Here is a 25,811-nt window from a genome sequence, read left to right on the forward strand (position 1 = left end):
GTAATTTTAATATTTTTTATAATTAACTCTCTTTATGAAAAAATCTTATCGTTTAGAATCGCTGAAATTCCCGGTAGTACTTATGAAATATTAAAGAACGTTTGATTGTGTTCAGCATTCTAATCGATAAGACCTTTTCATACAGAGAGAAAACAGTTTTTTTAAATAAAAAGCTGTAATTCTCTGTAAGCTATTTAATTTCCCTATATTACAAACAATTTACTGTTAAAAGATAGTATGAACGTACAATTGTATAAAATTTCGAATAACAATAACTCCTCTAGATTAATCCTACTAGAGTACTTAATAACATTAAATCGAAAGTTATCTAAAAGTTAATTAAGTCTAGATAATCAAATCATTCAATGTCACTTAAGTCATTTGTGCGAAATATAAACATGTCAGCTTTCCATTACAAACATAGTAGACAATTTGAATTAAATTTAATAAATTTGTTTCTTAACTATAGCAGTTCTTGCTTAAAGTTGATCGTGACAGATCATGACCTTGTATGAAAATATTACATCTATAAACACTACCTATGCTTCGTCATACAATAATTGTCATTTATACTAGCATTGTAGAGATAATACACACACTAAAGTGAATACTAAATTATTCTTAGCATTCTTATAAACATTTAGAAATTTAAGAAACGATTAACCCACAATCATGTTCATAACATGTGACATTTTGTTCTGCACAAACGTTTTATTACATGATTTGAAAAACAAAAAATGTTTAAAAAATGTAATGATGATTTAAAGTACTCTTAAATATTGATAGTTTGTACTTAATGACGCTTATAGTAATCTTAGACATGATTTAGTTATACTTTTATTCCCTATCTAAATTATTTCTATTCTGACGTTTCTGATGCTTTAGCTTTGGTAATACTAGATGAAACAAACAGCAGATTGAAAGAAAATCATCTTAAAGTTAATTACATTCATTACAAACCATTAGTTTACATTTTGTTAAAAAAGAAACTGGTGTTCGTTACATGCAAATGAATTATAAACATACACATGCAAACATAAAATGTAAATTTATCTTTTAATCCAAATTAAATGTACACTAATATTACATCTAAATAATAGAAAGGGTTTCGAAAATTTTTATTGCACTCAACAGCAGACGAGCACGCAACCCGGCCCGTGATAAGTGGTCACCAGTGCTTATAAACTTCAGCAGTGCCATAGGGGTTGCTGTCTATCACTTAAGTTTTAATAAATTATTAATATACTCAGTCACAAGCATATTGATTTCACATAATGAAAATGTAAGAAACATAATCATGTTTGGGCATTTTCATTTATATCTGCTCATACAGAAAACACAACTTAGCAAATATATTCCACAGTAAATCTAAATAATTGCAAATAATGCTTTTAAAGACCGTTGACTTTTGATCATTAATTAAAATCATCTTCTCGTAGAATTTACAAATGGTTATTTACAAAAATTTATATCAGTATTTTCATATATTACTAACTTACTAATTACAACTATTCAAACGTAATACTATAACTATAAGAACTAAACAACCTATTTTAAAACAAAATTGGCATCAATTTAGTTCTTATGAACTATTTCAATTATTAATTTATCAATTATAAACATATTTAAAAAAAATTAAGATCCCTTGAGAGTTCACGATCCTTGCTGAATCAGTTTCTCTTCTGAAACGGAGAAACAAAGTATCTTAAGTATGTAACAAATATTGAAAAAATACGACCATGAAAAATTTAGTGTTAATGTAATCTTACTTACAAATTAATATATTACATAACACGTTCTGGTTCAAATATAGTGCATCAATATTTTCATGTTTCAGACATTTTAGTGCTCCTTATAATTTTTCCATAAAATTTTGTCATTATCAAACCTTTGTCTACAAAAATAAAAACATTATTTTATATTGGGTAGAAGGATGAACGTGGTCACAGGCCACTTGGTTTAACTTAGTTATCAAACACCAGGAAACAAAACGTGAATGCCATCATCTAACTTTGGATGTGAGATCAATTGTGCTGTATTTTATTTAAACAGGAAAGCATGACTGATTGATCATTCCAAAAAACTAGTTCGGGCCCACTTGACAATAAGCATATAATACGCTGAGTTGCAAAACATAAATACTTCCACCCACTCGAGACAATTTTATTATCTGAGGTGTGTGTGTGATAGTACGAGACTTAATACCGACTGTTTTGATCAAAACTTAACATATATGATAGCTAGGCAGCAGAAATAGGAAGGACCATTAGTTGGTGCTAATTCATTTAATTATATTATGAATAATAATTATGTTAGCAAATAATATACCGGGAAAATAGTGTAAACTCACCGTTATCAAGGCATCCGAAATAGCATTTCATTTTCGATCTTCGAGGCATGCTGATTTTTAATAATAAACATTCTGTAAGAAATGAAAATAGTTACACAGGCTTACGAAACGCTAACGAAGAAAAAAGTATTGGAGCCAAGTTATGTCTAAAGAGAATTCAAAACAGAGTTTCTCAATGTCTAATCGTCTAATATTCTCATAAAGCTAAAAGTTGCTCTAAATTAATACTACAACGTAAAATAACTCACACCAAGACCAAAAAAAAAACGATTTAAAAAATTAAATCGTTACGACATTTTGAAAACTTTTTTTTTTTTTTTGAGATTGTTTTACGGCCCTAGAATTTTGAAAACTTCAAAGCAGTGTTTCCACTTACGTTTTTTTTAACACATTTTACCCTAGTTTCTTTTGAATTTACCCTAAAATTTCCTAGACAACTTTCATAAATCCTTTATATGAGTCGACTATTATCAAAGCCGGCAATCTGACTTTTGGACAATGATTGGTAAATCAGAAAAACGAATTATTGACTTTATATTCCATTGGCAGTCACAAAACTCTTCGGAACGACATCTTAGATAAATAACAGGTTAACTATTAACCTTTATTTAATGCAGGTTTTGAACCGTATTCTTTGAAGGAGACGATTATATTCAAATAAATCTGTATTGACATATCAATAAAATTTTTTGTCCAAATGCACAGATTGCCACCTTTGATAATAGACGACTCATATAGAAAGCGTAAATAAAATACAGAAAATAAACCACAGCATATTATTTAATGTAGGTATATATAATATAAACGCCCCCAGAAGATCATAGATCTATAGGATTAGAATTTTCAAGGAAGTCGACGCATTGCTTTTATATTCTTTTGCTGCACAACCTAACACTGTTCGGTTCTAAAATTGAGCAATTGTTTGCTGGCAAAGTTGGGAACTTTCTATGAAGCAAGCCGTTCAGGGTTTCATTAGAAAGCCTGTTTCTTTTGTCAGTTTTTAAATTTGAGAACACTGAATAATCTTTCCACCTCAGTCTTTGAAGAAGGAACTGCTAGCAAAAGTGAAATGACAATTACAAGGTTTTCGTAAATGAAATTACCATGATAATCTTTCATGGTACATGAAGTACCTGTATATTACAATACAAGTAACTTCTGGTGACATCAACGAAAATAGGTAAATAAAAATTTGGCGGATTATACTTATGGGGATTCTGGGGAATCCCTAAGAAAAAGCAGTGGCTTAATCTATGATTTACTTTACTAGAGGGTTACTGTTGAATCAAACCTTTATAGTTTTTATACACAACTCTGTTTTATTCTTTTACTTGTCAACTCGACTTAATGTCATTCTCTCTCCATAAAATAAAATGTTCATTGTTTTACTTTAATTATCGTTTATTTTAAAATTCACAACAGTTACTAGTATAGGCTTTGCTTTTTACCCCGAAATATCCTAAATCCTGGTATTTTTTAAATTGTCTTTATCATCCAAAATATCAGCTATTTTTTCCTAAAAAAGGGAGAATTCCCTAAAAGTGGAAGCACTGCTTCAAAGTACGCTACATTTTTTATTGAGTCAGAACTCATATCTGCCATCTAGTGAGTTTATTAGATCATTAATGCCTAAAAGTTACAAAAATGACGTCGCCACAGGAGTAAGATGACGCTAGTTGTATGTTATTTTCCTTTGTATGGGAGTTGCACCCCCCTGCTTTATGGTACACAGATCAGTACTTATGATACCTACCTACTTGATGTAAAACCGTAAAGTGGGGTGATTAGGGATTGAGAGGTGAATGGGGAAAAACCAGGAAAATCTTTAGTCGCTCAATATTAGTTTTATGTTCGTTGCAAAATCTTCCATTTTTTTTAGTTTAATAGTAGAATGTTGAAAGTTCATAAAATAACTCTGAATATGCATGATAATAGCTGCTACTATTCCCTAGGATAGGGAATGTTAGTAAGATAAGTCAATACCGTTTGTTTTGGAGATGTTTTTTGGATAAAAGACAGTCCGGCGATCTATTTCATTTTAGAAAGAAGAAACACGAACTCGCTCGTTTTCCCGTTAAAAAGTGACTCTCAGAGATACACCTTCCATTAAAATGTAGTAATTTGGACTGTGACAAACATCAGAGAATAGATATTTTATCATAGAATAGAACGAGTATACTGTGCATGAACAAAAATAAAAAAAAAATCTTTGAAAAACTCATCTTTTGTTTATAGCACGACAGTTCAATGCTGCCATGAAATGCATTAAAAATTACCGTACCACGACAAATAATTATCACCAAAGTGTAGAGAGGAAAATATTATTGTCAAATCATAAATATTAAATTGCAAATACCGACAAATTGATTGCGATAATCGAGACAATACAGATATTTATTTCTCATTATATAGTCCTCTAGTTTCAGTTCATTGAGTTCTCTTATCCCAGAGTTAAAATGTCAAGTGCTGATCGAATTGATTTCGAAATGGAAGTGGAAGTAGAGAGTGCATCTTCAGGTCCGCCGATTGAAGTGCCTAACCCAACATCCCCGGCGCCTACAACACCAGGCAGCAATAAGAGTGTAGTAGTTACGACTGCTACAGCCGGTTCGGTGACCGTCTCTCTCCATCCTTTAGTTATTATGAATGTTTCAGAACATTGGACGCGTCTTAAGGCACAGGAAGGCTTTCCTCAAACAGGTAATTTATACGACTAATTATTATAAATTTAAAAAAATGCTTGATCATTTCTCTTCGCATGTTAGTCACTAAAATGCACTCTTGCACTCTTTTTTTAAGAATACAATATAGTATAACTTAATTATAACTGCAGTAATACAAAATTGTAACATAATATTTATTTACCTGCTGCGCATAGCCAGGAAGGCAATCCTCAGGAACATGGGCAACCTAACAAATACTTTTGTATATACATTGTCAGCCTAACCATGACCACTCACAAGAATGTCAGACTAAGAAGAAGATTGAAATAATTGTTGCAAATCAACAATAAAATTAGAAAAAAGTCATAATCTTATTATTGATTGATAAATTTATTATTAATTAACATTTTTATGTAATATTCTTAATAACTTAGGAAATTAATAAGTTAAATAAAATAATTTGGTTTTTAGTTGTTGGAGCTTTAATTGGGAAGCAAAAAGGTCGTAACATTGAAGTAATGAATTCATTTGAATTAGTGTTCAGTATGATTGATGGAGACATTATTATAGATAGAGATTATTATAATATGAAAGAGGAACAATGTAAGTATAGAAATTAATTTAACAAAAAGTATAAAATAATTAAATATAGTATTTTATAAATCTACTCAAAATAAAGTAGAACAACTATGTTATAAACATTGTTTTATTTTTTATGGAAGTGAAATGATTTCTGAGATATTTCAATAGATAGATCACCTTGTGGGTTGAGTTGTAGGGAACTCCTATTTATTATTTATCAAAAGGTATTATTGCTATTAACATAGATAGGTAGCTGAGCTTAGGTCCCACCAGGTGCTGTTTGATTACTTAGGCCTAGAGAGGCATATCAGGAAATTACCCACCTATGCTATAAACAATTGTTTAATGGTGGCTCAAGATTGTAATCACAGCTGAGTTTTATCTCTTGGTACAAGGAAACAACTATCTTACCCATTATGGGCACTTGATAAACTAAACACAGTTCTCAATATTTAATTTATTTTCTTCCTTCAGTAAATTAATTCAATGATTCCAGTCAAACAAGTGTTTTCTGACATGGATTTCCTCGGATGGTATACAACTGGAGATGCTCCCTCAGAACGTGACATAGCAGTTCACAGACAGATCTGTGACATTAATGAGTGTCCTGTGATGTTGATGTTGAATCCGGCAGGCAGAAATGGTGATGTAAGTTTGTAAAGACTTGGTGTGAAATATATGCACAACCTTATAAGATGTGTGTTTAAGAGAAAAGCATTATTGCTCTTCTTATATTGACAGTCTATTCAGAACACTAATGGAAGAGAAAACAAAGTGCAATCTTATTAATATTGTCTTTAGTTTATCAGTCTTACATAAAGATTAAAGTTTGGTGCCAATGTTCGATAAATATTTTTACAAAAATAGTTTGATGATGTTGTTACTGCTATCAAATAAGCTAAAAAGCTTGATAAGTTATTGTCACTTTGTCATTATAGGCATTGTGGTACTTAAATAATTTGTTCATTGTACATATTCCCCTTCTATTATACCTTCTTTGTAGGCAGCGGCTTGGCTCTGCCCCTGGCATTGCTGAAGTCCATGGGCGACGGTAACTACTCACCATCAAGTGGGCCGTATGCTCGTGCAGCTCGTCTGCCTACAAGGGCAATATAAAAAAAAAACGACTTTTTGAGCTCTTAATTCTGTAACAAATTAGTCTGTAACAATATAATAAATCTTAAGCAAAAAATTTTACTGCAAGCTTAATAATTTTAAATTTATTTTCTATACAGCAATTACCGGTAGTTTTGTATGAATCAGTAATTGATGTGGTTAATGGTCGTGCCACAATGCTTCTAGCACCTTTAACATATACATTAGCCGCTGAAGAGGCTGAAAGAATTGGAGTAGATCATGTTGCCAGAGTTTCATCTGGAGAAGCTGCTCTCAATAGTTTAGGTAAGTTTTGAATTTTAAATAGCAGTCAATCAAACATGCTACTTTCTGCAACTGATAAGACTCAGATAGAATAAGTTGAATCCAGCACTTGGCAAATTAATATGAATTCTGAAAACAATTGCATTTTCTGCTAATATTGTAATAAATTAATGCATTTTCTACTTTTAGTTGCCGAACATCTGACTGCACAAAGATCGGCTATAAAAATGTTAGTTTCTCGTGTACGGGCCGTACTTGCGACAGTACGCGCTATAAGGGATGGTAAACTTCAGCCTCGACCGGCTCTACTAAGGGAGGCGCGTGCTCTCGCCAACAGATTACCTCTGTTGACTTCACAGCAGTTCCGGACACATTTCTATAATGTGAGTAAGATGATATATTACCGACGATTCGTCACTTAATAGATAATGAGAGTAGTATACAATATTTGTGTGAAGTGTATGTGTGCACGAACGACTCTTACAGCATAGCTCTTACTCATACCGCAGTTTCCTTAGAAAAATTGGTACCTTCCTGTGGTATTTTAACACAGGTATAGTCGCGTTGCTTCGTACATGTATTCCGCACATCTTATAAGTTAGTCCACAACGTTATAAGTAAGTGTGGTAGGTACAATTGTCCTGTTTATTTCTGCCGAGAAACAATATGTGCACCGTTATAATGTGTGGAATATTTCTTATATGCACACCGTTGTAATGTGTGGAATAGTTTTCACACAATACTACCTTCAACTGAGCCTTTTTACCGGTGTCTCAAGGAGGATGGCGGCATTCACGTTGTGATGTCAATGGCCTTCGGTAAGGATTCGTTCGGACATCAGTGTGCTTAGTGCGAATTTTATCAACTCAGAACAGCTTCCCTTCGTTTGCCGCTAGGGGCGCTGTTCTTACTCCATACAAATTTAAGTTCATTTTTACGCGATCGAGAAATAAAAAAAACTCGCACTAAGCACAGAGTTAGTTAATTGGCGAGGCCATTTTAAGTATTCCATCGATTTTAAGAGTGGTGAATATTAGTAATAGCTGTTTCTTTGGAATACGTGTCCATCGTGTTAGTAGGATTCAAGTATTAAGTCGTATCAGTCATTCGTGACCACGAAAAGTGTAAAGTCAATACTTTACACTTTTCCTTACTTACACGTCCGAAATAAGTATAATGACAATAAAAAAAATGAGATTAAACCGTAACAGTAGTTTGAATTAAGTAAATTCGGCTGTTGTAAAAATCTAAAAGTGTATGTTTGTTTTTTTTTACAGCAATGCAACGATGTAGCCCTGATGACATACTTAGGAACGATCACGAAGGGTTGCAACGCTATCAATCAGCTTGTGAATAGATTCAACGTGCTCTACGACAGACAGGGCATGGGAAGGCGCATGCGAGGACTCTTCTTTTAGGGCGGACGTTAATATCATAAAAGAAATGTAACGAATGACGTTAATAACGGGTACCGTCTGCAAAATATATTGTACAATTGGTTTTGTAACTGCAAATATTGTAAATATTTTGCTTGTGGACCGTAATAATTATGAACTGCACGTACGAGTTTGTGTTTAAAAAAGCTCACAAAAGTGAAAATATCTAGAAATACGGGTATAGAATTATGTGGAAGACTGACTGGTTACCAAACAAATAAGCTTATATTTTTCAAAATGAAATATCCACATTCTAGTAAGCTTTCTGAAGACTTAAAAAGGCAACATAAACTCCTTCAAGAATAGACTTTTTGAATTTTTTTTCTAAACTTATATGTATGAACGAAATATGTTTGTTATAAAATCATAATTCTAGTTTGAAATTATGTTTTCCACTAATTCTATGCCAAGTAATAAATAATTTATTTTTCTTCTGATTTAAAAGTACTTTGATATAACTTCCACATTTAAAAGAAGCCAATGAAAGTATTTGTATGTTATTTTTATCCTTATTGTCCCTTACAACCCTTAGACGTCCTTATCTGAAATTCCATTCACTAGCCGAGCAATTTGAGTCCTTAAATTAAATACTTTACAATTTAATTCTAAAAACATGAAAAACAATATTCAGTGTATGCTTGTAAGCCTTGACCTTAAGAAAGAATAAACGTAAATTGTCATATAATTACCTTTTTTTAAATAATTAAATGTATAAGTAATAAATTAGTTTTAATTTTATTTATTTGTGAGCTGTAAACCCACAGCTTCCCTTGCGGGGACTACACTTCATACAAATGGTCAACTATGTGATGAAAGGTAGCTTATTTGACCGACTCGGTGGTGCAGTACTCAGAGCCTGTGGCTGTAGCGTCGAGGGTCGTGGGTTCGATTTCTACATTGGGCAAACATTCACGTGGTGAACAGTTCTGTTTGCTCTTGGTCTGCCTGTCTGTTATCTATATACTGGGTGTTAGGAAGCCGCTTCCGAAAACGAAGACAGACGATAGTACTAACGAGACCTTTGATGATGAGACTGAAAAAAAATCGATCCTGATTAAAAAAATATCACATTTTTAAAACGTTTCATTAGCATTATTTTCGCTCCATAATGTCAGTACAGCTAAATGAAACGATAGTTTACAAATACACCAAATTCTAGTATTTGTGTTATGTATTGTTTACGGGTTGTCCTAAAAATATAAAAAGCCAAAACGTTGTTAGAGTGTCAATTATGTTTGTTCTAGATGTATTCAAAGAGCTGTTGAGATGCGTATAGGTTACCTTTGCATACTCAACGTGAATAACTTCCACACATCTTGAAACATGAGATCTCTAGCAATGGTCCTTCGAGCCGTATCCGAAGGCCGGAAGTCAAAGTTGTGATGACTGCCGTATCTGTTTCTGGACTGGCCTTTAACATATTCAGGTTGTTGTCATCATTGTTTTACAAAATAAGTAGCTTTCGGACATGTACTTATCAAGGTATGTTTTGAAGCTTAGAGATTTCAAGTGACATAAGGTTTGTCAGTGGTCGTATTCATTATGAGCCTCACGTGTCTAGCTTTTTCGAATTATAATTAATCACATTTTAGAATAGTTTGTAGGTTAACAATTAAAACAAATAAAATTCGACGCAATTGATTTATTTCCCACCCACATGTTTGGTAAAATTAAACTTTGGACACATCGAGATTCATGCGATGGAAGACTTTGTCGAATGTAGACTTTATTGATATTATTTATTGATGTGTGATGTTACAAACCAAACGTATTATAATATGTATAATATTCTCTTACAACTACGATGAAAATGATTATAAGAGGGATTATTACGATAAGTAACAAAACCGCGTTGTAAGTCATTGCTATATATAGCTGCATATTTGTGAATATGTATTTTTAAAATTAACATTTATAAATCTGGGATGTAAACTAATAGATGCTAACAAAATCAAATAGTGATATCAAGCTACTAACAGCTCTGTAGTAAAACTTATATTAGAAACCTTCATACATGGTTTTAATTTGATAGTTTTTGTATAAAAATACATTTCAAAGTTTGTATTTATATAGAGTCGAACTAGTATTGCTTTCGTGACTATGTCGTAAAAAGTATCTAAAAGTCAACAGACATGTAAAATAAGACACAGTTCAACCACATTATTTTGTTATTAGATATTAAAATACAAATAAATGCATCGTGGTGTAACTAAATGAAAGCTAAACGTATTATTTTCGTGCCTACAACATATTTTTTTGTCTTTGTAATAAAATAGAAAATGATCCGAATCGTTAGTTCGAACTGTGGTAGATAATTATGAACCTTATTGTCACTGTGATAGGGTCGACTACGTGTCGTCCGGTATCTTCTCGATTCCGATGAGTTCGTCGAAGAGTGAGTGCTTGTCGGGAATGACGTGAGGCTCGTGTATGATCAGACGCGCGAACTTGAGCACGGCTCGAGTCAACTGGCCGACTGTCCACTTTCTGTCCACCAGAACTCTAACTACGGTATCCAGCTAAATGTTAGAAAATCATTAAATTAATATAGAGAAGTGCATTTATGTGTAATCAAAGTCTTGTTATATAATACTAACCAGAAATAAAAATAAGTCTTAGTGAAACTCTTATGCTATTTTTGAAAACCTACCTATAGATACAAAAATGAAACACCTATCAATAGATTTAAAAAAAAGGACGCTCCAATGCCTTTATTAGCGCTGTATATTTTAATATTATTTTAATTTATTTTATTATTAATATTATTTTATTTTATTGATGAGTGAGTGAAGTCATAGTATATCTAGTGGTGGATTATAATGTGAAACTGGAGATATGTGGTCTAGGTCCCAGTGATATCCCTCACGAGTCGTGGAGATGAGAGGGGGAAGAAGTCCCCGGTGGCAGATCCCGCCCAACGTAACATTGGGGTGGGAGCCGGCGAAGGCGGGCCTATGGCGCGCACATGGCGGTACCTGGGTTCCCGTCCAGCCGGAGTGGAGGAGCTCGTTGGGGTTTAGTCGGTAGTCGTTAAGCTGGGCGGGCTTGGCGAGAGCCGAACTTAGCCCAGCGCGCCTTTCTAAAGGCGTAGTCTCTTATGACTAATCCGACCCCCGTCGGCAGGGTATCCGTAAAGACTGGGATTCCCCATCGATACCAAAAAAAAAAAAAGGTCCCAGTGATATAGTATAAAGGTCGCCCATCAAACCGGAAGACAATGCTTCGCGGCCGAAATGAGCACGGTGACGGTAGCTACCCGTGCAAACTCACAATGTACCAGTAATTTAAATATAATACAATAAATCCTGTAAATTTGCGTAATTATGGTTGTTAGTCTATTCTGAGTTCGCAGGGATCCATCATCGTTCTTTATATTTCTGCTACGAAACTGTTGTATTTTGGTTTGAATGGTGAAACAATCGTTTTAAAATTCTCGGAATATTAGGATACATGCGACGCCAATGCATTCCGATAACGACTGCCCCTCTACTACATCTTTAATTAATTACATAGTTATGTATGTTTGTGTAAAATGTAGCTCCTCATTTTATACAAACATAACTAAACTATTTCTCTGGGAAACGGCTATCTCATGTTACTTCTATTTCGCCTTCTATTCCGAATCATCTGTTCCTATTAGAAGTAGGATTCTGACTGGGATATGCTAAGAAGAAATGCATATGATTTCCTAGGATGGCTTACATCAGACAGATGGCAGATCGTATTATCATTAAGAAAATTTAAAGTACAACATGGATTATTTTGGACGTCAAAGTGGAATTGAGGCAAGAATACATTGAATAAAATGTATCTCTAACAGAGCATGTGTTTTTTTATGATCGAAGGATTACTGGTAGCTCGGAGGCCTTTCCATTTTCACCAGGACAGGTGGGCGAGAAAAGGCTTAGTCAGGAGGGGTGGAAAAATGAAAGAGCATGTGTTCTAAAGCACGTTACCTTATAGAGTTTCTCGTTTCCGAAGGTGTAGTATATGAGAGCGGGGAGACCGGCGACGCTGGCGGCGAGCCACTGCAGCAACAGTTTGAGCTGCGGGTGTCCGCGCTGCCGGTGACCGCAGCCCCAGTTGCCGGTCGCCACGGGCCGAGACGAACTTCCCGACACGATCTTGTGGGCCAATTGGCTTAACTGTACAAACCCGCCCGAACTCAATCATTCCGTTGGAGACGCATGTTTCGTAGGGTAAAAACATGCTTTAGAATTATGAAAAGTTGATCGTCTATTTATTTGGTCTTTCCCAGAAAATGCTTCAAGTAAAATCTCTTCTCGAAATTTAAAGGAGAACCGGTGATTTTTTTATATTAATCACGTTTGTCTAAAATTAATTTCACTTTACGTACTGCAATAATCCACGTGAAATATGTTGATATAACATTTTTAGTTTTTACCAGCAATCACAGAGTTGTAGATATTATGAAAGAACATAGACGTTTCCAACGCTCTCCAGTTCTTAAATGGCTACTGTATTTGATGAACATCAGCGATAGCCCCTACTTACCGTCGACGATTCTTTTAAAACCTTGTTTGAAGAAGTAGGTGTTATAGCGGGTGACCGAAAGAAAGATTGTGTTAATAATTTTAAATCAATAATCAAAGATCACAATAGTCTGATATTAATTGGAAGTTACGGGAATTTGACCTTGGCTCCCTCGAGCTATTGCAGCTAAATCTATCATTACTTTACAGCAGCAACATCTTTATCTATATTTTTTAATTAGTTTGATAGCTAAGTACTTTTCGTGGGGTATATTGCGTACTCGCAAGCAGAATATACATTTTACAGAAGCATTCATGTATTTAGGTTTAAGGGTAGGACATTCGATGTAGTGATGTACTTAAAATTTCCATCTTGTCTCTGGGCGCACCACGTTGCTTTGTCTACGGCATCCAGTACCTGCTTAACTTTAGCTGTTTAATCTCGTTTGTGCATTTAACTACACTTATTAAATGGTAAAAAAATATTCAAATCCTTATTATATGTAAAATGCGATTAAGGTACTAGTTGTTGTTAAATTCTATAATTTATTGGATAGATGTCTTCTATTGTTAGATTTACTTAGATTTATTGTTACTTTATCAAGAAAAAATAGAACTAAAGATTAGGACATTTTTTTTTGGGAAAATTCCCAATTCAATAAATACGGTTCACATAGGTTCTATCTTTAGTGTGAATATAATTTCGACCGTTAAAAGATTGTGAGCAGGGAAAAGTTGCAGTAAAACTACAGTAGGTCATGCAAATTGTATGTTTCGACAGAAAGCGAAGACTTTACTCGCATATATTGTTAGTGCATAGTAGCCGAGCGTGATTATGTTGAGATTAGCTACAGACAGACGTCTGACCTTTGGTTTCTTAAGCTTTACTGTGACCGGTTCACATTCTACAGTCTCTTCTATAGTGTCTACGATCATATTTATGACCCAGTTTAACTTTTTCCTTCTAACGTTGGGATTGGATATCTGCGTGGAGCTAGTCTCTGTGCTAGCGGACCCAGATCCGTCAGAGTCCTTACAATTCTCTTCGGATAAACGTCTCGTGCTCTCAATTATCTCCTCGGGTATAGATTCTTTTACTTTACGTTTCTGTCAAAACATATGGTACGTTGAATGGTGGCGTAAAAAGCTCTAATAACCTGAAACGGTAACGGAAAGCGGCAGGCACAAATCTCGATATCAGAGCCAAAAGGTCAAATCTCTATCTAGATTCTACAAAAACAACTTTTTGTTCACAAATCGTTTTTGGCTTGCTTCAACCGTCGTGATAAATTTCTTTCGTTAAAAATACATATACTCATCCGGCTATCATGTAGAAAATTTTTGAGCATCGGTCAGATTAATTCTCAATTGTTTTTTTACGGAATCCGTTGATGTTTTATCCAGAGTAGATAGATTTATTTTAAGTTTATAGTCCAGTCAGATAGTTTTAGTCTATACTAACCAGCTGAGCAGCGAGTCTGTGTCTGTGTCGGGCCAGTTCGAGTGAGAGTGACCTGGCGGCTAGGGCAAGCCGCCGGGGAGTCTTGTCTCTGACGTCACGTCCGTAAAGCTCCGCAGCCTCCGCTGCACCTTCCGTCCCGACGCCGCCTGCACCGCTCGCCATCGACTCACTTAGAGTACGCTTCAAGAGAGAGCCGGCGAATCTGGAAAATGTAAATTTATATAAAACTAGCCGTACTCGGCCGCTTCGCTGGGCATTTAAAATTAACATTATTATTTATTTTCATTATTATTAGGGAGTCCAACACTCATATAAATATTAGCCTATCCATTAAGTACATATATTTTCTACATGTCACATACCAAGTTTCAAGTCAATCGAATTCATGGTTCAGTAGTTATAACGGAACATCCGTAAAAACCACTGCAGATTTATATATTAGTATAGATGACAGACGATCCCAGAATTTCGTTTTTACACTATGTGAAGACTAGGACAAAGGCTTGCATTCCAATGCATAAAATCTCCGGAATCCGATTCGGTAGTAGAGTCATTCGCGAAGTAGTTACTCTTGATTTGTTATGTCTCTCTTGTAGGGACTAGGGTAGCTGTTAGCAAATCCCGCCCCTTCTGGCTGAGCCCTTGCTCGCCCACCTGTCCTTGTGAAACTGGGAAGGCTTCCGGGCCTCCGGACCACCAGTAAACCCTCAATCATAAAAAAAACAAAAACTTCTCCGTTGTATGATCTCCGATTTGACCTATTGGGACTCTCTGAATTGAAAATTCAGAATACGGTATGCGGGGAGAGTTAAATTACTAATTAGTAAAGTAATTCCTGTTTTGGAATTCTTGTGGTAGCTCGGGGTGCGCTACTGAGGCGGATTGTTACAAAATACTTCGTACCTTATGACAGCCAAGTCGCGAGAGTCCAACTCTCGTGCTTTGTGTTCTCCAGACCCCGCGTCCATTATGGGATCGTTCAGCCATTGGTTGAACTGCTCGTAAACCTCCTCCAATTCTGATCTATAATGGTAAGGAATTGTATAATTTACACAAACTTCGTTTACCTAAATCGGATTTAAGATCGAGGAAGATTACAAGAAGCCGTTGTGGCCTAAAGGATAAGACGTCCGGTTCATTCGTATGTAGCAATGCACCGGTGTTCGAATCCCGCAGGCGAGTACCAATTTTTGTAATGAAATACGTCCTTAAGAAATGTTTACGATTGACTTCCACGCTGAAGGAATAACATCGTGTAATAAAATTCAAACCCGCTAAATTATAATTTACGTAATTACTGGTGGTAGGACCTCTTGTGAGTCCGCACGGGTAGGTACACCGCCCTGCCTATTTCACCCGTGAAGCAGTAATGCGTTTCGGTATGAAGGCTGTGGTAGCCGTTGTAACTATACTGAGAACTTAGAACTTATATCTCAAGGTGGGTGGCGCATTTTCGTTGTAGTTGTCTATGGGCTCCAGTAAACACTTAACACCAGGTAGGCTGTGAGCTCGTGCACCCATCTAAGCAATAAAAAAAAAAACTGGCCATATCAAGAGCAGCGCTTCGCAGAATATAGCACCGGATCAGAAACGCGACCCACTGAGAAGATCCGGCGAGAAACTCAGTGGGCTTGTAGTCCTAATATCGGATCGTGGTATCGGAGGGAACTCACGTGTATTCGGTGCTGAAACTGTACTTGGAACTGTTTCCCGTGTCCTTCCTCCCGAGAGGTCTTCGTCTTGGAGACAAGTCGCCGTTGACTGTCGTTTCCTTGTCCGTCAGCACGAAGCCCCCTGAGCCGCCGCGCTTTATTCTAAATTAGTAATTCTGATTATAATAAATACTCTCAAGGATAGGAGATATTTTTATTATGTTCATTTGAACGACGTGGAATACACAATTCGTTCGTTCTTGTGGCACGTTGAGAATTTTAGAAAACAGTCAACGAGTATTTTTTTGCAAAGGCATATTGATGGTTAAGTATTGTTTCGCTAGTTATTCTGAGGATTGAGGCCTTTTTTGGAATCACTAGAAAGATGCTTTTAAATTCAACATGCAAATTAAATGACATTCATATCGCATTATGTTATGTCATATGTCATAAATTCTTTCAAAATGAAAACATCATCTGTTAACCTTATTTCGTTATCATTAATTCCAGCTCCCGAGATGCTAATGCCGACAGCATAGCTAGAGCTGTCCGTGGACCAGTCCCCGGTGTTGCTACTAGTACAAGAGTCCTCAGCTTCTCTCCGCAAAGCCTCCTTGAGTTTATCCGCAAACGAAATCCTCTTCTCTTCGGTTGATAATTCTTTGTTATACTGGAATGAATTCGGGCGGGCGCTCTCCCCTCTGCCTTCGTCTTCACTACCTGTTTATAAAAAAATATAAAAATAGTGGATACTATGGAGTTCTAGGTACTTCTCTTCTTCTTTGTATACCACTAGGTAGGGTCGGCACAGCGATTTTTTCTATTTCATTATCTCCTATCAGCCGTCATCTCAACATTCACTCCCCTTTCTCCCATATAGTCATTCACACACTCCATCCATGTCTTCTTCGGTCGACCTCTTCCCCCTCTACCTGGTACTACAATTTCCATACATCTCCTAGTCACACGCATCTCCTCTCTACGCATCACGTGTCCATACCACGTTAACCGCTCGCTCTTTTATTTATCAATGACTGGCGCTACGGAGCTCTACGTTTGTATCATAGATTTTAATATTCCGGACTTTATTGTGCATCTCATACATCACATTTCAGGTTTTTTTTTATTTTTATTTTTTTATTTTAAACATTTTACTAAAGGTATTAACGGTATATTCCACATTCCTGAGCGTTCATTGGACGAAATCAAATCACTTTTCACACTGACGATTTTGGGGTCAGTTTAAAACAAGATATACAACGTTGCTAGAGCGGATGTTTTATATGAAATACTTAATGTGATTTATAAACATTATCTATTATTATTTGTTTAAGTCAACATAGGAATGCAGTGTCAAATAATCCGTTTCACAAGACAATAGAGTATTTAACGGTAGGCAGCGGCTTGGTTCTGCCCCTGGCATTGCTGATGTCCATGAGCGACGGTAATCACTCACCATCAGGCGGTCCATATGCTCGTCTGCCTACAACGGTAATAAAAAAATAGTAGGGACTTATTACTAAGCACGATTTACTGCTACCGCGTTATACGCGCAAGCGTCCTTTGGGCGCAAAAGCGAATTCTCGCGTCGGCGGAGGGCGGTGTTTTAATGGTTATAAAACAGCACAACTCTTACCGTAATCAAAACTATCATTGGCACTGTGATACTCGTCCTCGCTGGAGTTGCAGCTCGAATACAAGCTGTCCTCCTGCGTGTCTTGGTCGTTGCCCGTGCTTCTGGTCACTGGCAAACATTCCCCGGACGAGCCGAGCACTATGAATCGTCCACGGCGATTGTTCAACATCCCGCCGTCCGGGGACAGCCAGCACTTACGCTTAGATAGTTCCACACCTATCGACGATCACTGTGCTTAGTGCGAGTTTCTTAACGTTCTCGATAGCGTAAAAGTTAACTCAAATTTGTATGCGGTTGGAACAGCGCCCCTAGCGGTGAACGTAGGCAAACTTTTACGTTATCGAGAACGTTAAAAAACTCGCACTAAGCACATTGAGTTATGTTTTTTACTGGTAAGGTGTCTTGTGAGCCTGCGCGGGGGAGAAAGGGGCACCATCAATCTGCCTATTTCTATCGTGAAGCAGTGATGCGTTTCGGTTCTGAAGTAGATTTAGAGCTCACGTCTCAAGTTGGGAGCCACATTTACGTAGATGTATGTACATGTAGATATCTATGGGTTCCGTAGCTTCTTGTCAAGTCGCCGATATTCTGAATTGGTGATTATGTGGCGTTTAAGAAAGCACGTTTTATGATGCGTAAGTCGGAACGCACGAGAGGTGGGAAAAAGAAGATAGTCTGTGACACGGGACTTTTTTACCGCCGAAAACCCCAAAGTAATAAACATTTTCCAAATAAGGTATGACCTAAAGGTCTCTGTCACCAGGTCATAAAATAAAAAAAATAAAAATACCGCTGAAAATTTAAAACGTAAAATAAAATATAATGTCTATAATAACTAATATAATATAATAACTTAGAATTAGTTATGCCGCTACAACAATAAAACTCCCATTGTTTCAACTGTGGTGTTAATTACATAAAACACGATTTTACGGCGAAATAAAGAAGGGACTCTGTATGGATTCCCTCAATTACTTTGTTGGTACACATAATTGGATAAATATATAAATAATGTTCGATGGTCTGAAGGTCACAGGGATGTTCGTTTATGATAAAAGTTTGTATACGCACTGGGGTCGTTGAGGTTGAGGGTCGCTGCGCAGTAGTTCTGCGGCGACGGGCTCCTGCTGTTGGTGTTAATGGTGCTACAGGACGAAGCCTGTTTGATGACCACCGTGGCTTCCACTTCTGGCGGCGTGTGGCTAAAGGATTCGCCTGTAAATGTTCAATCAGTCCTTTTTAATACGCTTTTATTAGCTTCCATGACGATTTGAGAGATAAGATTGGAGAGATGGCGGGACATCGTGAGACGCATCAAGTCTGCCCCTTCCAACGTTCAAAACGTCGGATTAACTCGAAATTTAGCATACTTATTAAAGAACGATGAGAATTCAAAATTTAAAAAAAACTTGTAAAAATTGAAATTTAATTAAAAAATGAAAAATAAATAATACATAGTTTAAAATCCAACTAAAAACGCTTTTTTTACAATAAAATCATTTTTTTCTTACACTATTTTTAATTCAAATTTCTTAAAATTTATTTTCTATTTTTTAGTTGGATTATTTTATAAAAGCGTATTCTTTTTGTCTTTTGAAACTATTATTTTTTAATTAATTATATCCACGATTAGATTCTTATTATTATTTTAGAATTTTTTAATTATATTTGGCACTATCTGCAATATTTTGATGTGTATTGTCTGATGGGATCATAAGTGATTTAGATTTTGATCGAAATTAATATATAAAATTAAAATGTATTTATATAAGCTGTATGCGCGAAAACGACAGACCTATAGGCGACAAGCGTCTCTCGTGACGAATGGTGTCTTTACTTTTCATCGGTGTTTGTTGGAACGCAAGCAGACTCTTGTTTAGTTCACGTAGTACATTGTCCTCTTCCCACTGACCTAACGGCAGACTGCTGTAGTCTTCTGCATCCATCAGACACACCGTTACCTGTCAGAACACGTTGCGTTTTTGTTTCAGAGGTGACAAACAGTACAGTTTTTATATTATTGCTCGATTAGAAATCCCAGTTGTTGGGTGTGTCGGTCTTCAAACTAAAAGGCATGGCTGCATCTCGCCAATAATAACCATGATAATCGTTCTTTGTTCGTCTGTCACAAATAGATCATTTGCTTTATTAACAAGCATTGTGTAATCACTGGTGGTAGGACGTCTTGTGAGTTTGCACAGGTAGGTACCACCACCCTGGCTATGTTTACCGCGAAAAAATAATGCGCTTCGGTTTGAAGGATGGGACAGACGTGGTACTGTAAAAACGGAGACGTCAGAACTCTTGTTTCAATGGGGGAGGCGGTATTTACGTTATAGATATCTATGGGCTCCGGTAACCACTTAACACCAGGTGGGCCAGGCCAGCGATAAATAAAAAACCAATGATGTATTGGCACTCAATTAGTTATAACCAATTATATAAGATCATTATATTATCTAGATAATTTGTTATCGTAGTATTGGTCATAGCTAATTATCTATTGTCACCAATAGATAATTAACAAATATATAATAACAAATAACAATATTGGAGATAGCCTGTAAATAATTCAAGTCACGGCACTGTAATAAAGTTATAGTCTTTAGATAAATGTTGCAAATTTACTTTTTTAGGTTCTTCGAGTAGTTCTAGCGTAGCCTTTTGTTTTCTATCGTATATCCTGCTGAACATTCTCGCTCCCTCCACTTTAATAACTTCATTATCTTCGAGAGATTCTACTGATAGCATAGTGGACAATAGCTCTGGCATCATGAACATCGACAGTGATTCCTGTAAAAATTTTTTGGAGATTGATTATAAGAAATAAGGAGAACTTAATTAAATTATTTCGTTAAAAAAAATCCTCTGGTTCTTTTTTGTGAAGAAAGCCAGAAAAACTCTTGGCTTTTCTGGTATTAAATGGTGCCTGGAGTCTTAGTTAGTAATCACAACGTGCATACCGCTACTCGCCTTAAAGTTCTGATTCTCAAACTTGAACGCACGATTGCTTCATAGCAGAAATAGGCATAGTAATATTATTTTCCGGCTAACTATAACGATGAAAGAAAACTTATGTGTGAGATAAGCTTAAGTGCATACAAGTTTTTATTGTGCAATTTAATTTTTACGTTGACTAAGGATTATTAATAGACAAGTATTAAATTTAAAGGCATAGGATGGGATTTATTGTGAAAAGATGCATGAAACGCTTCGTCGTATAGGGAAACGGGGACGGTATGTGACCCTGTGGGAGTAAGCCAATGCGGTGTACCGACCAAATTAAAACTACAGTACTACAGTAGTAGGATGGCCTCGAGCACTGAGAGATGTCGAGGCATCCTGAAACGCGTCAAGTCTGCTACCTCCTATGCTACATGACAATCTGTCACCACTCTGTCAAGAGTGAAACGATTCAGAAGAAGAAGTAAGAATGTGATCTAAAAAGCATTGGGCAAACGTGAATGCAAAGAGACCTTTATCGATGACTAGCTTTTGCCCGCCACTCCGTCCGCGTGGAATAGTTCACAAATAATGCTTTATTTTAGAACAAATTTGGTTAGCATAAAAAACGTTATAGTGAGCCAACTTTAACATATAGACATATGCTGTCGCGGACTTTTTTTTAGATCTTTTAAAGTGGGAACAATTCTGTCATACATTATTTTAGCGAAACTTTAACCGTTTCTGCAGCGCACGCAGCGAAAGCTCTCAAAAGGTAAAAATAACCCCGATTTTGAATCATTCTTTATTGGTGCTCCGCTTGTATTGGTCTTAGCGTGATAAGTATATAGCATTCCTCGATATATGAGCTGTTTAACACTGAAAGAGTTTTTCAAATCGGACCAGAAGTTCCTGAGATTAACGCGCTCAAACAAACAAACTCTTAAGCTTTCTAATGTTACTAGCGACCCGCCCTCGCTTCGCCTCGGAAACTGTAATTTATTATTGATTTCTCCACTTTTTAATGGATGTTATTATATATATATAAAACTTCCTCTTCAATCAATCAATCAATCAATCTATTAAAAAAACCGCGTCAAAATCCATTGCGTATTTTTAAAGATTTAAGCATACATAGGGATATAGGGACAGAGAAAGCTACTTTGTTTTATACTATGTAGTGGTAAGTATAAATTGAATCACCTGAGATTCTCCGTCGATTAGTATGTTGCCCCCGATCCTGCTTGTAGCGAAGCACACTCTAATGGCGTCTTCGTTCTCACATCTTTCTGGTCGTCCCTCGTGCCTAACCAGCAGCTTGCACAGCGGCAACGTGCATTCTAACCAGTCTTCTATGGTCAACCATTGTTTCGATGTCATTACCTGTGAACGATCAGTTCATAAATATATTTATGGTGCAAGGAAATGTGAGCTCTAACGGGTGACAAAATAGAGTGTATGTCTCCGTTTTGGTAGCCAAAACAGGAAGAAAATTCTACCTTAACTTTTGTACGAAGAAAAAAACTTTTTTTTTATGTTTAGTATAAAAAAGTTGTGATTTTGGCTAGTTAAAATTTTGTATACCTTTATTACGTCATACGTACATATTAGTCTCGCTTCCCTGTCTGTAAGCTACTTAGCATCACATTACAACATATTTATTATAATAGTATTTATGCTAAATTAACAAACAGAAAATATTTTTCATTGAGTTAGGATAGTTGATTGTTCCGGAAGACGAAACGGTCTGTTGGCTCCCTAATATAAATTTATTTCGGAAGAAATTCACTCACAAATGTAGGGTGTAATATCGATGAACGGAAAAAGAAATCTAGATTTAGATAGTAGCCGTTTTAATAAGTTAATGTTTCGTGAAACTGCAATGCAATGAAAACAACTTTGACCTCGGGCGTCATTGATTTTCAATAGTGTTACATTGCGTGCGGTCCAAAAACCTATTTTTTTTTATTGCCCTTGTAAGCAGACGAGCATACGGCCCACCTGGTGGTGAGTGGTTACCGTGGCCCATTGACTTCAGCAATGCCAGGGGCAGAGCCAAGCCGCTGCCTACCGTCATTCATCAATGTACTACTACTGATCGGCTATTTAGTGTTACTGAAGTGAAATATTTAAGGCCTGATCTTTTCGTTTCGAGATAGTAAATTATATAGATGACGCTCTTCCTGTCCATTATTTTCTCTAGTTTAATTTCAGAACATAAATGATAAAGTGTACCAAATTGCAGATATTGCATTATATGTATTTAATTGGAGATGTACTAGGTAGCCACATTAAATGTCGGGTGATTATTATTTTTAATGCGTAACAATAGTAAATACATTACAACCTCTACATACCTGCCGACTAATTTTTATGGACCCTTCATTATTGTGTTTGTCCAACCACTCGAAGTAATGTAATAAACTTTTTAACTTGTTCCGTTGCGATTTTCTAAAAACAGATATTGTCAACTATTCATAAAGTGTTATTACATATAAAACAAATATATATATATAAACTATGAATTGCGATTCAATAATTAGATTATTAATTTGAAATATCCATAAGAAACAAGTTTTTTTTTGAAGTTTTAAATTTTGAAATATCCGAAATCAGTTCACTGTTCTTCTAATAAAACTTTAAAATTTTTGTAGTGGTTAAAGATGCGCAAAGGATTTTGGGCAATATTAACACATGTTAAAAAGTCTTACCTGTGTAAATTCTTAAAAAAATGTGTAAAATTAAAGTCTTGTAATGTGGGATGAGTCTTGAGCGTTCTCTTCGGAAACGTGGAGAATAAGGCATGAGCGATTAGCGACGATACAAAGTTATAATCTAGTTCTGTTACGTCACCTGGAGAAAAATCAACACCTCTCGTGTAAATTTATTTATTTAAGACGTATACTAGTTTATATGAAATTTATTATAATACGAAAATGTACTCTTAAGATACATATTTAAGATATATATTTAAAGTTTCAATTTAATCGAACAAACAATCTTGATTAATAATTAAACTCCAATTGATCGTCTGATTACCATGGCTCATGGACATCGCGCAAGGCCAGGCGCACACCGAAGCCGCATAAATGTTTCATTAATTTAATTTAAAAAAAAGTACATATTTTTGATCATCATTTATGGTCACGTTTTTATGTAATCATGTGTAGAATCATTAGCACTAGTATTTCAGGAATAGATTTCTTCAATATTTTATGCTGATATTTGCATGTACAGTACCGGAGGCAGTGATCCTTATCTTTCTGCTAGAAAAGGGTAATCCTTCAAAGGATTTTTTTTTGTATAACATAGTATATTTAGCAGTTACATCCATCGTAATGACGCTAAAATAATTAATTAGGTAAACTTAGAAGCATAAAGCTCTAACTAAAACGCTTGAATAATTTGTATCTAAACTAAGGCCATATTATTAGTTTATAGTTCTACTAGCTGACCCGGCAAACATTGTTTTGCCATATATAAGATTTCTAGGGAATTTCTAGTGTAGAAAAAAAAAACTAACTTATTGTAAGTGTGTAAGGATGTGGTAAATGAGTGAAAGAGGTATGTAGTGCTGTGAACGATGAGGGAATATATAATAAAAATAACAAAACTTCATTCAACCACATAATACCTCATTATAACAAAAAAAAATGTCCAAATAAAAAAAAAAATGTTAGGGGTGAACAACCCTAATCACTTAGGGGTATGAAAAATAGATAGTAGCCGATTCTCAGGCTTACTGAATATGCATAAAAAATTTCATGAGAATCGGTCAAGCGGTTTCGGAGGAGTATGGGAACGAACATTGTGACACGAGAATTTTATATATTAGATACTTACTTTGTTGTTGTAAGCTAAACATCAGTCCCTTTGGCGGGCGCCATCTTTTAAGGTGCAGTGCCCTATTCACCATAATCCTAACAGTATTGTCTAAGAAATGCGACCGTTCTTCTTCGTTCATCTCCTCTTCGAGGAATTGCTCTAACCCTTTCATTAGATCTGGATCCTTGATATCATCGTCCGGATCTATCCCGATACTGTAATAAATTGATGTTTGAAATTAACTTTCTATAGATCGAATTGCTATTTTTTGCCATTAGGCAGATCGCCACATTTGATGCTCTTAGAGCTCATGCACCACAATGTGTAGGCTGACGACATCCACCTATATAATTAGCCCGAAGTCTTAAGTAAACTTCTTCTTCACTCGGGTTCCAATTCTGAGGGCAGCAAGCATGTCACGGCGATATTTCAGAATTAAATGGATTATCATTATAATTGAATAGGTCTATGAATTGAATGCATCTATAAATTTTCATGTTTGTTTTGTTGACCATTGAGGAGTTCACTAGTTTCTAACTCACGTCGTGACAAATCGTAATACTAGCCTAGTAAAATATTTACACGAAATTTCGTGTCTGTGTTATTAAACAGCTGTTCCTTTAAAAGGATCTAATACTGGATGTCGGTTTAATTCATGTCTGTCATACAAATGTACTGCCAAACTGAACCAGCATTTAAAAATTACACACAAGGTTAAAAAAACGTAGTCCTCATTTAGCTTGCCAGATTTGAATTAAACAAACTTACAATACTCATACATAAAAATATTTCAAGCATTAGGTATAAACGTTTATGAAACGCTCCACGCGCCCATGCTCTACAGTCTTATAGTATATTGTTTACAGAATATTGATTTTTTTAAATTATGTATTGATTGATTAAACATAAAATCAAAAATAATAGGGGTTAAAGTATGAAATGGCCGTTTTATTGTAATAGGTACTTCGAATTGACATAGAACCTTCATGGTTTGAGATTTTTGAATGATTTTTTTTTTCAAAAGTTCCCTATGAGGTTCTTCTTTTAAAAAATGTGCAACATTCGATTATCGACTTTCAGCTGGGTTTTTTTATTCAGCTTAGATAAGAAAAATGGATTCTTCGAAAATTCGAGTGACTTTTGAATACGAGTTCCGACGGGGAACTAACGCTGCAGAAAATATCAATGTTGCGTTTGGAAAAGGCACTGCTAATGAACGCACCTTGCCATTTTGGTTTAAACGCTTTCGTGATGGAAATTTTGATTTGAAGAACGAACCACGTGGAAGACCGCCCACACATGTGAATAACAATGAATTGAAAGAGATGGTGGAAGCCAATCGGAGCCAAACTACCCAGGAATTAGCGGCATGGTTTAACGTTACCTTAC

General features: G+C 35.7%; 2 protein-coding genes and 1 long non-coding RNA gene across 6 annotated transcripts in view; 1 reads left to right on the plus strand and 2 right to left on the minus strand.

Annotated features, from left to right (window-relative positions):
- Positions 1-179: 179 nt before the first annotated feature.
- LOC149501475 (uncharacterized) lies at positions 180-3,085 on the minus strand. Of its 2 annotated transcripts, XR_016324207.1 has the most exons (4): positions 2,599-3,085; positions 2,351-2,422; positions 1,774-1,894; positions 180-1,682 (listed from the first exon to the last, which is right to left on the minus strand). It is a non-coding gene; the product is annotated as an uncharacterized LOC149501475 (long non-coding RNA). The 2 variants fall into 2 exon arrangements; XR_016324206.1 differs by having other exon boundaries at positions 2,351-3,085.
- A 1,287-nt stretch (positions 3,086-4,372) lies between these two features.
- CSN6 (COP9 signalosome subunit 6) lies at positions 4,373-9,134 on the plus strand. Its single transcript, XM_028172616.2, has 6 exons — positions 4,373-5,050; positions 5,485-5,616; positions 6,092-6,243; positions 6,831-6,996; positions 7,165-7,358; positions 8,253-9,134. The coding sequence occupies exons 1-6, from the start codon at positions 4,807-4,809 to the stop codon at positions 8,391-8,393; spliced, it is 1,029 nt and encodes a 342-aa protein (XP_028028417.1). The 5' UTR covers positions 4,373-4,806; the 3' UTR covers positions 8,394-9,134.
- A 904-nt stretch (positions 9,135-10,038) lies between these two features.
- Positions 10,039-25,811, minus strand: part of LOC114241610 (uncharacterized) — a 30,519-nt gene continuing 14,746 nt past the window's right edge. The window contains exons 4-18 of one of the 3 annotated variants that reach the window (XM_089733023.1): positions 24,441-24,637; positions 23,309-23,450; positions 22,955-23,048; positions 21,801-21,980; positions 20,283-20,447; positions 19,450-19,615; positions 18,726-18,869; positions 17,655-17,870; positions 16,504-16,738; positions 16,040-16,180; positions 15,270-15,389; positions 14,367-14,568; positions 13,772-14,011; positions 12,368-12,556; positions 10,039-10,930 (exon numbers count right to left, since the gene is read on the minus strand). In XM_089733023.1, the coding sequence (XP_089589149.1) occupies positions 10,760-10,930; positions 12,368-12,556; positions 13,772-14,011; positions 14,367-14,568; positions 15,270-15,389; positions 16,040-16,180; positions 16,504-16,738; positions 17,655-17,870; positions 18,726-18,869; positions 19,450-19,615; positions 20,283-20,447; positions 21,801-21,980; positions 22,955-23,048; positions 23,309-23,450; positions 24,441-24,637 (2,602 nt within the window). In that variant the 3' untranslated portion in view covers positions 10,039-10,759. The remainder of the gene's footprint in view (positions 10,931-12,367; positions 12,557-13,771; positions 14,012-14,366; positions 14,569-15,269; positions 15,390-16,039; positions 16,181-16,503; positions 16,739-17,654; positions 17,871-18,725; positions 18,870-19,449; positions 19,616-20,282; positions 20,448-21,800; positions 21,981-22,954; positions 23,049-23,308; positions 23,451-24,440; positions 24,638-25,811) is intronic. The other 2 variants (XM_028172472.2, XM_028172470.2) reach the window with 2 other exon arrangements.

This window comes from Bombyx mandarina, chromosome 15 (assembly GCF_030267445.1).
Source record: "Bombyx mandarina strain Sakado chromosome 15, ASM3026744v2".
In the NCBI taxonomy this organism is placed as follows: domain Eukaryota; kingdom Metazoa; phylum Arthropoda; class Insecta; order Lepidoptera; family Bombycidae; genus Bombyx; species Bombyx mandarina.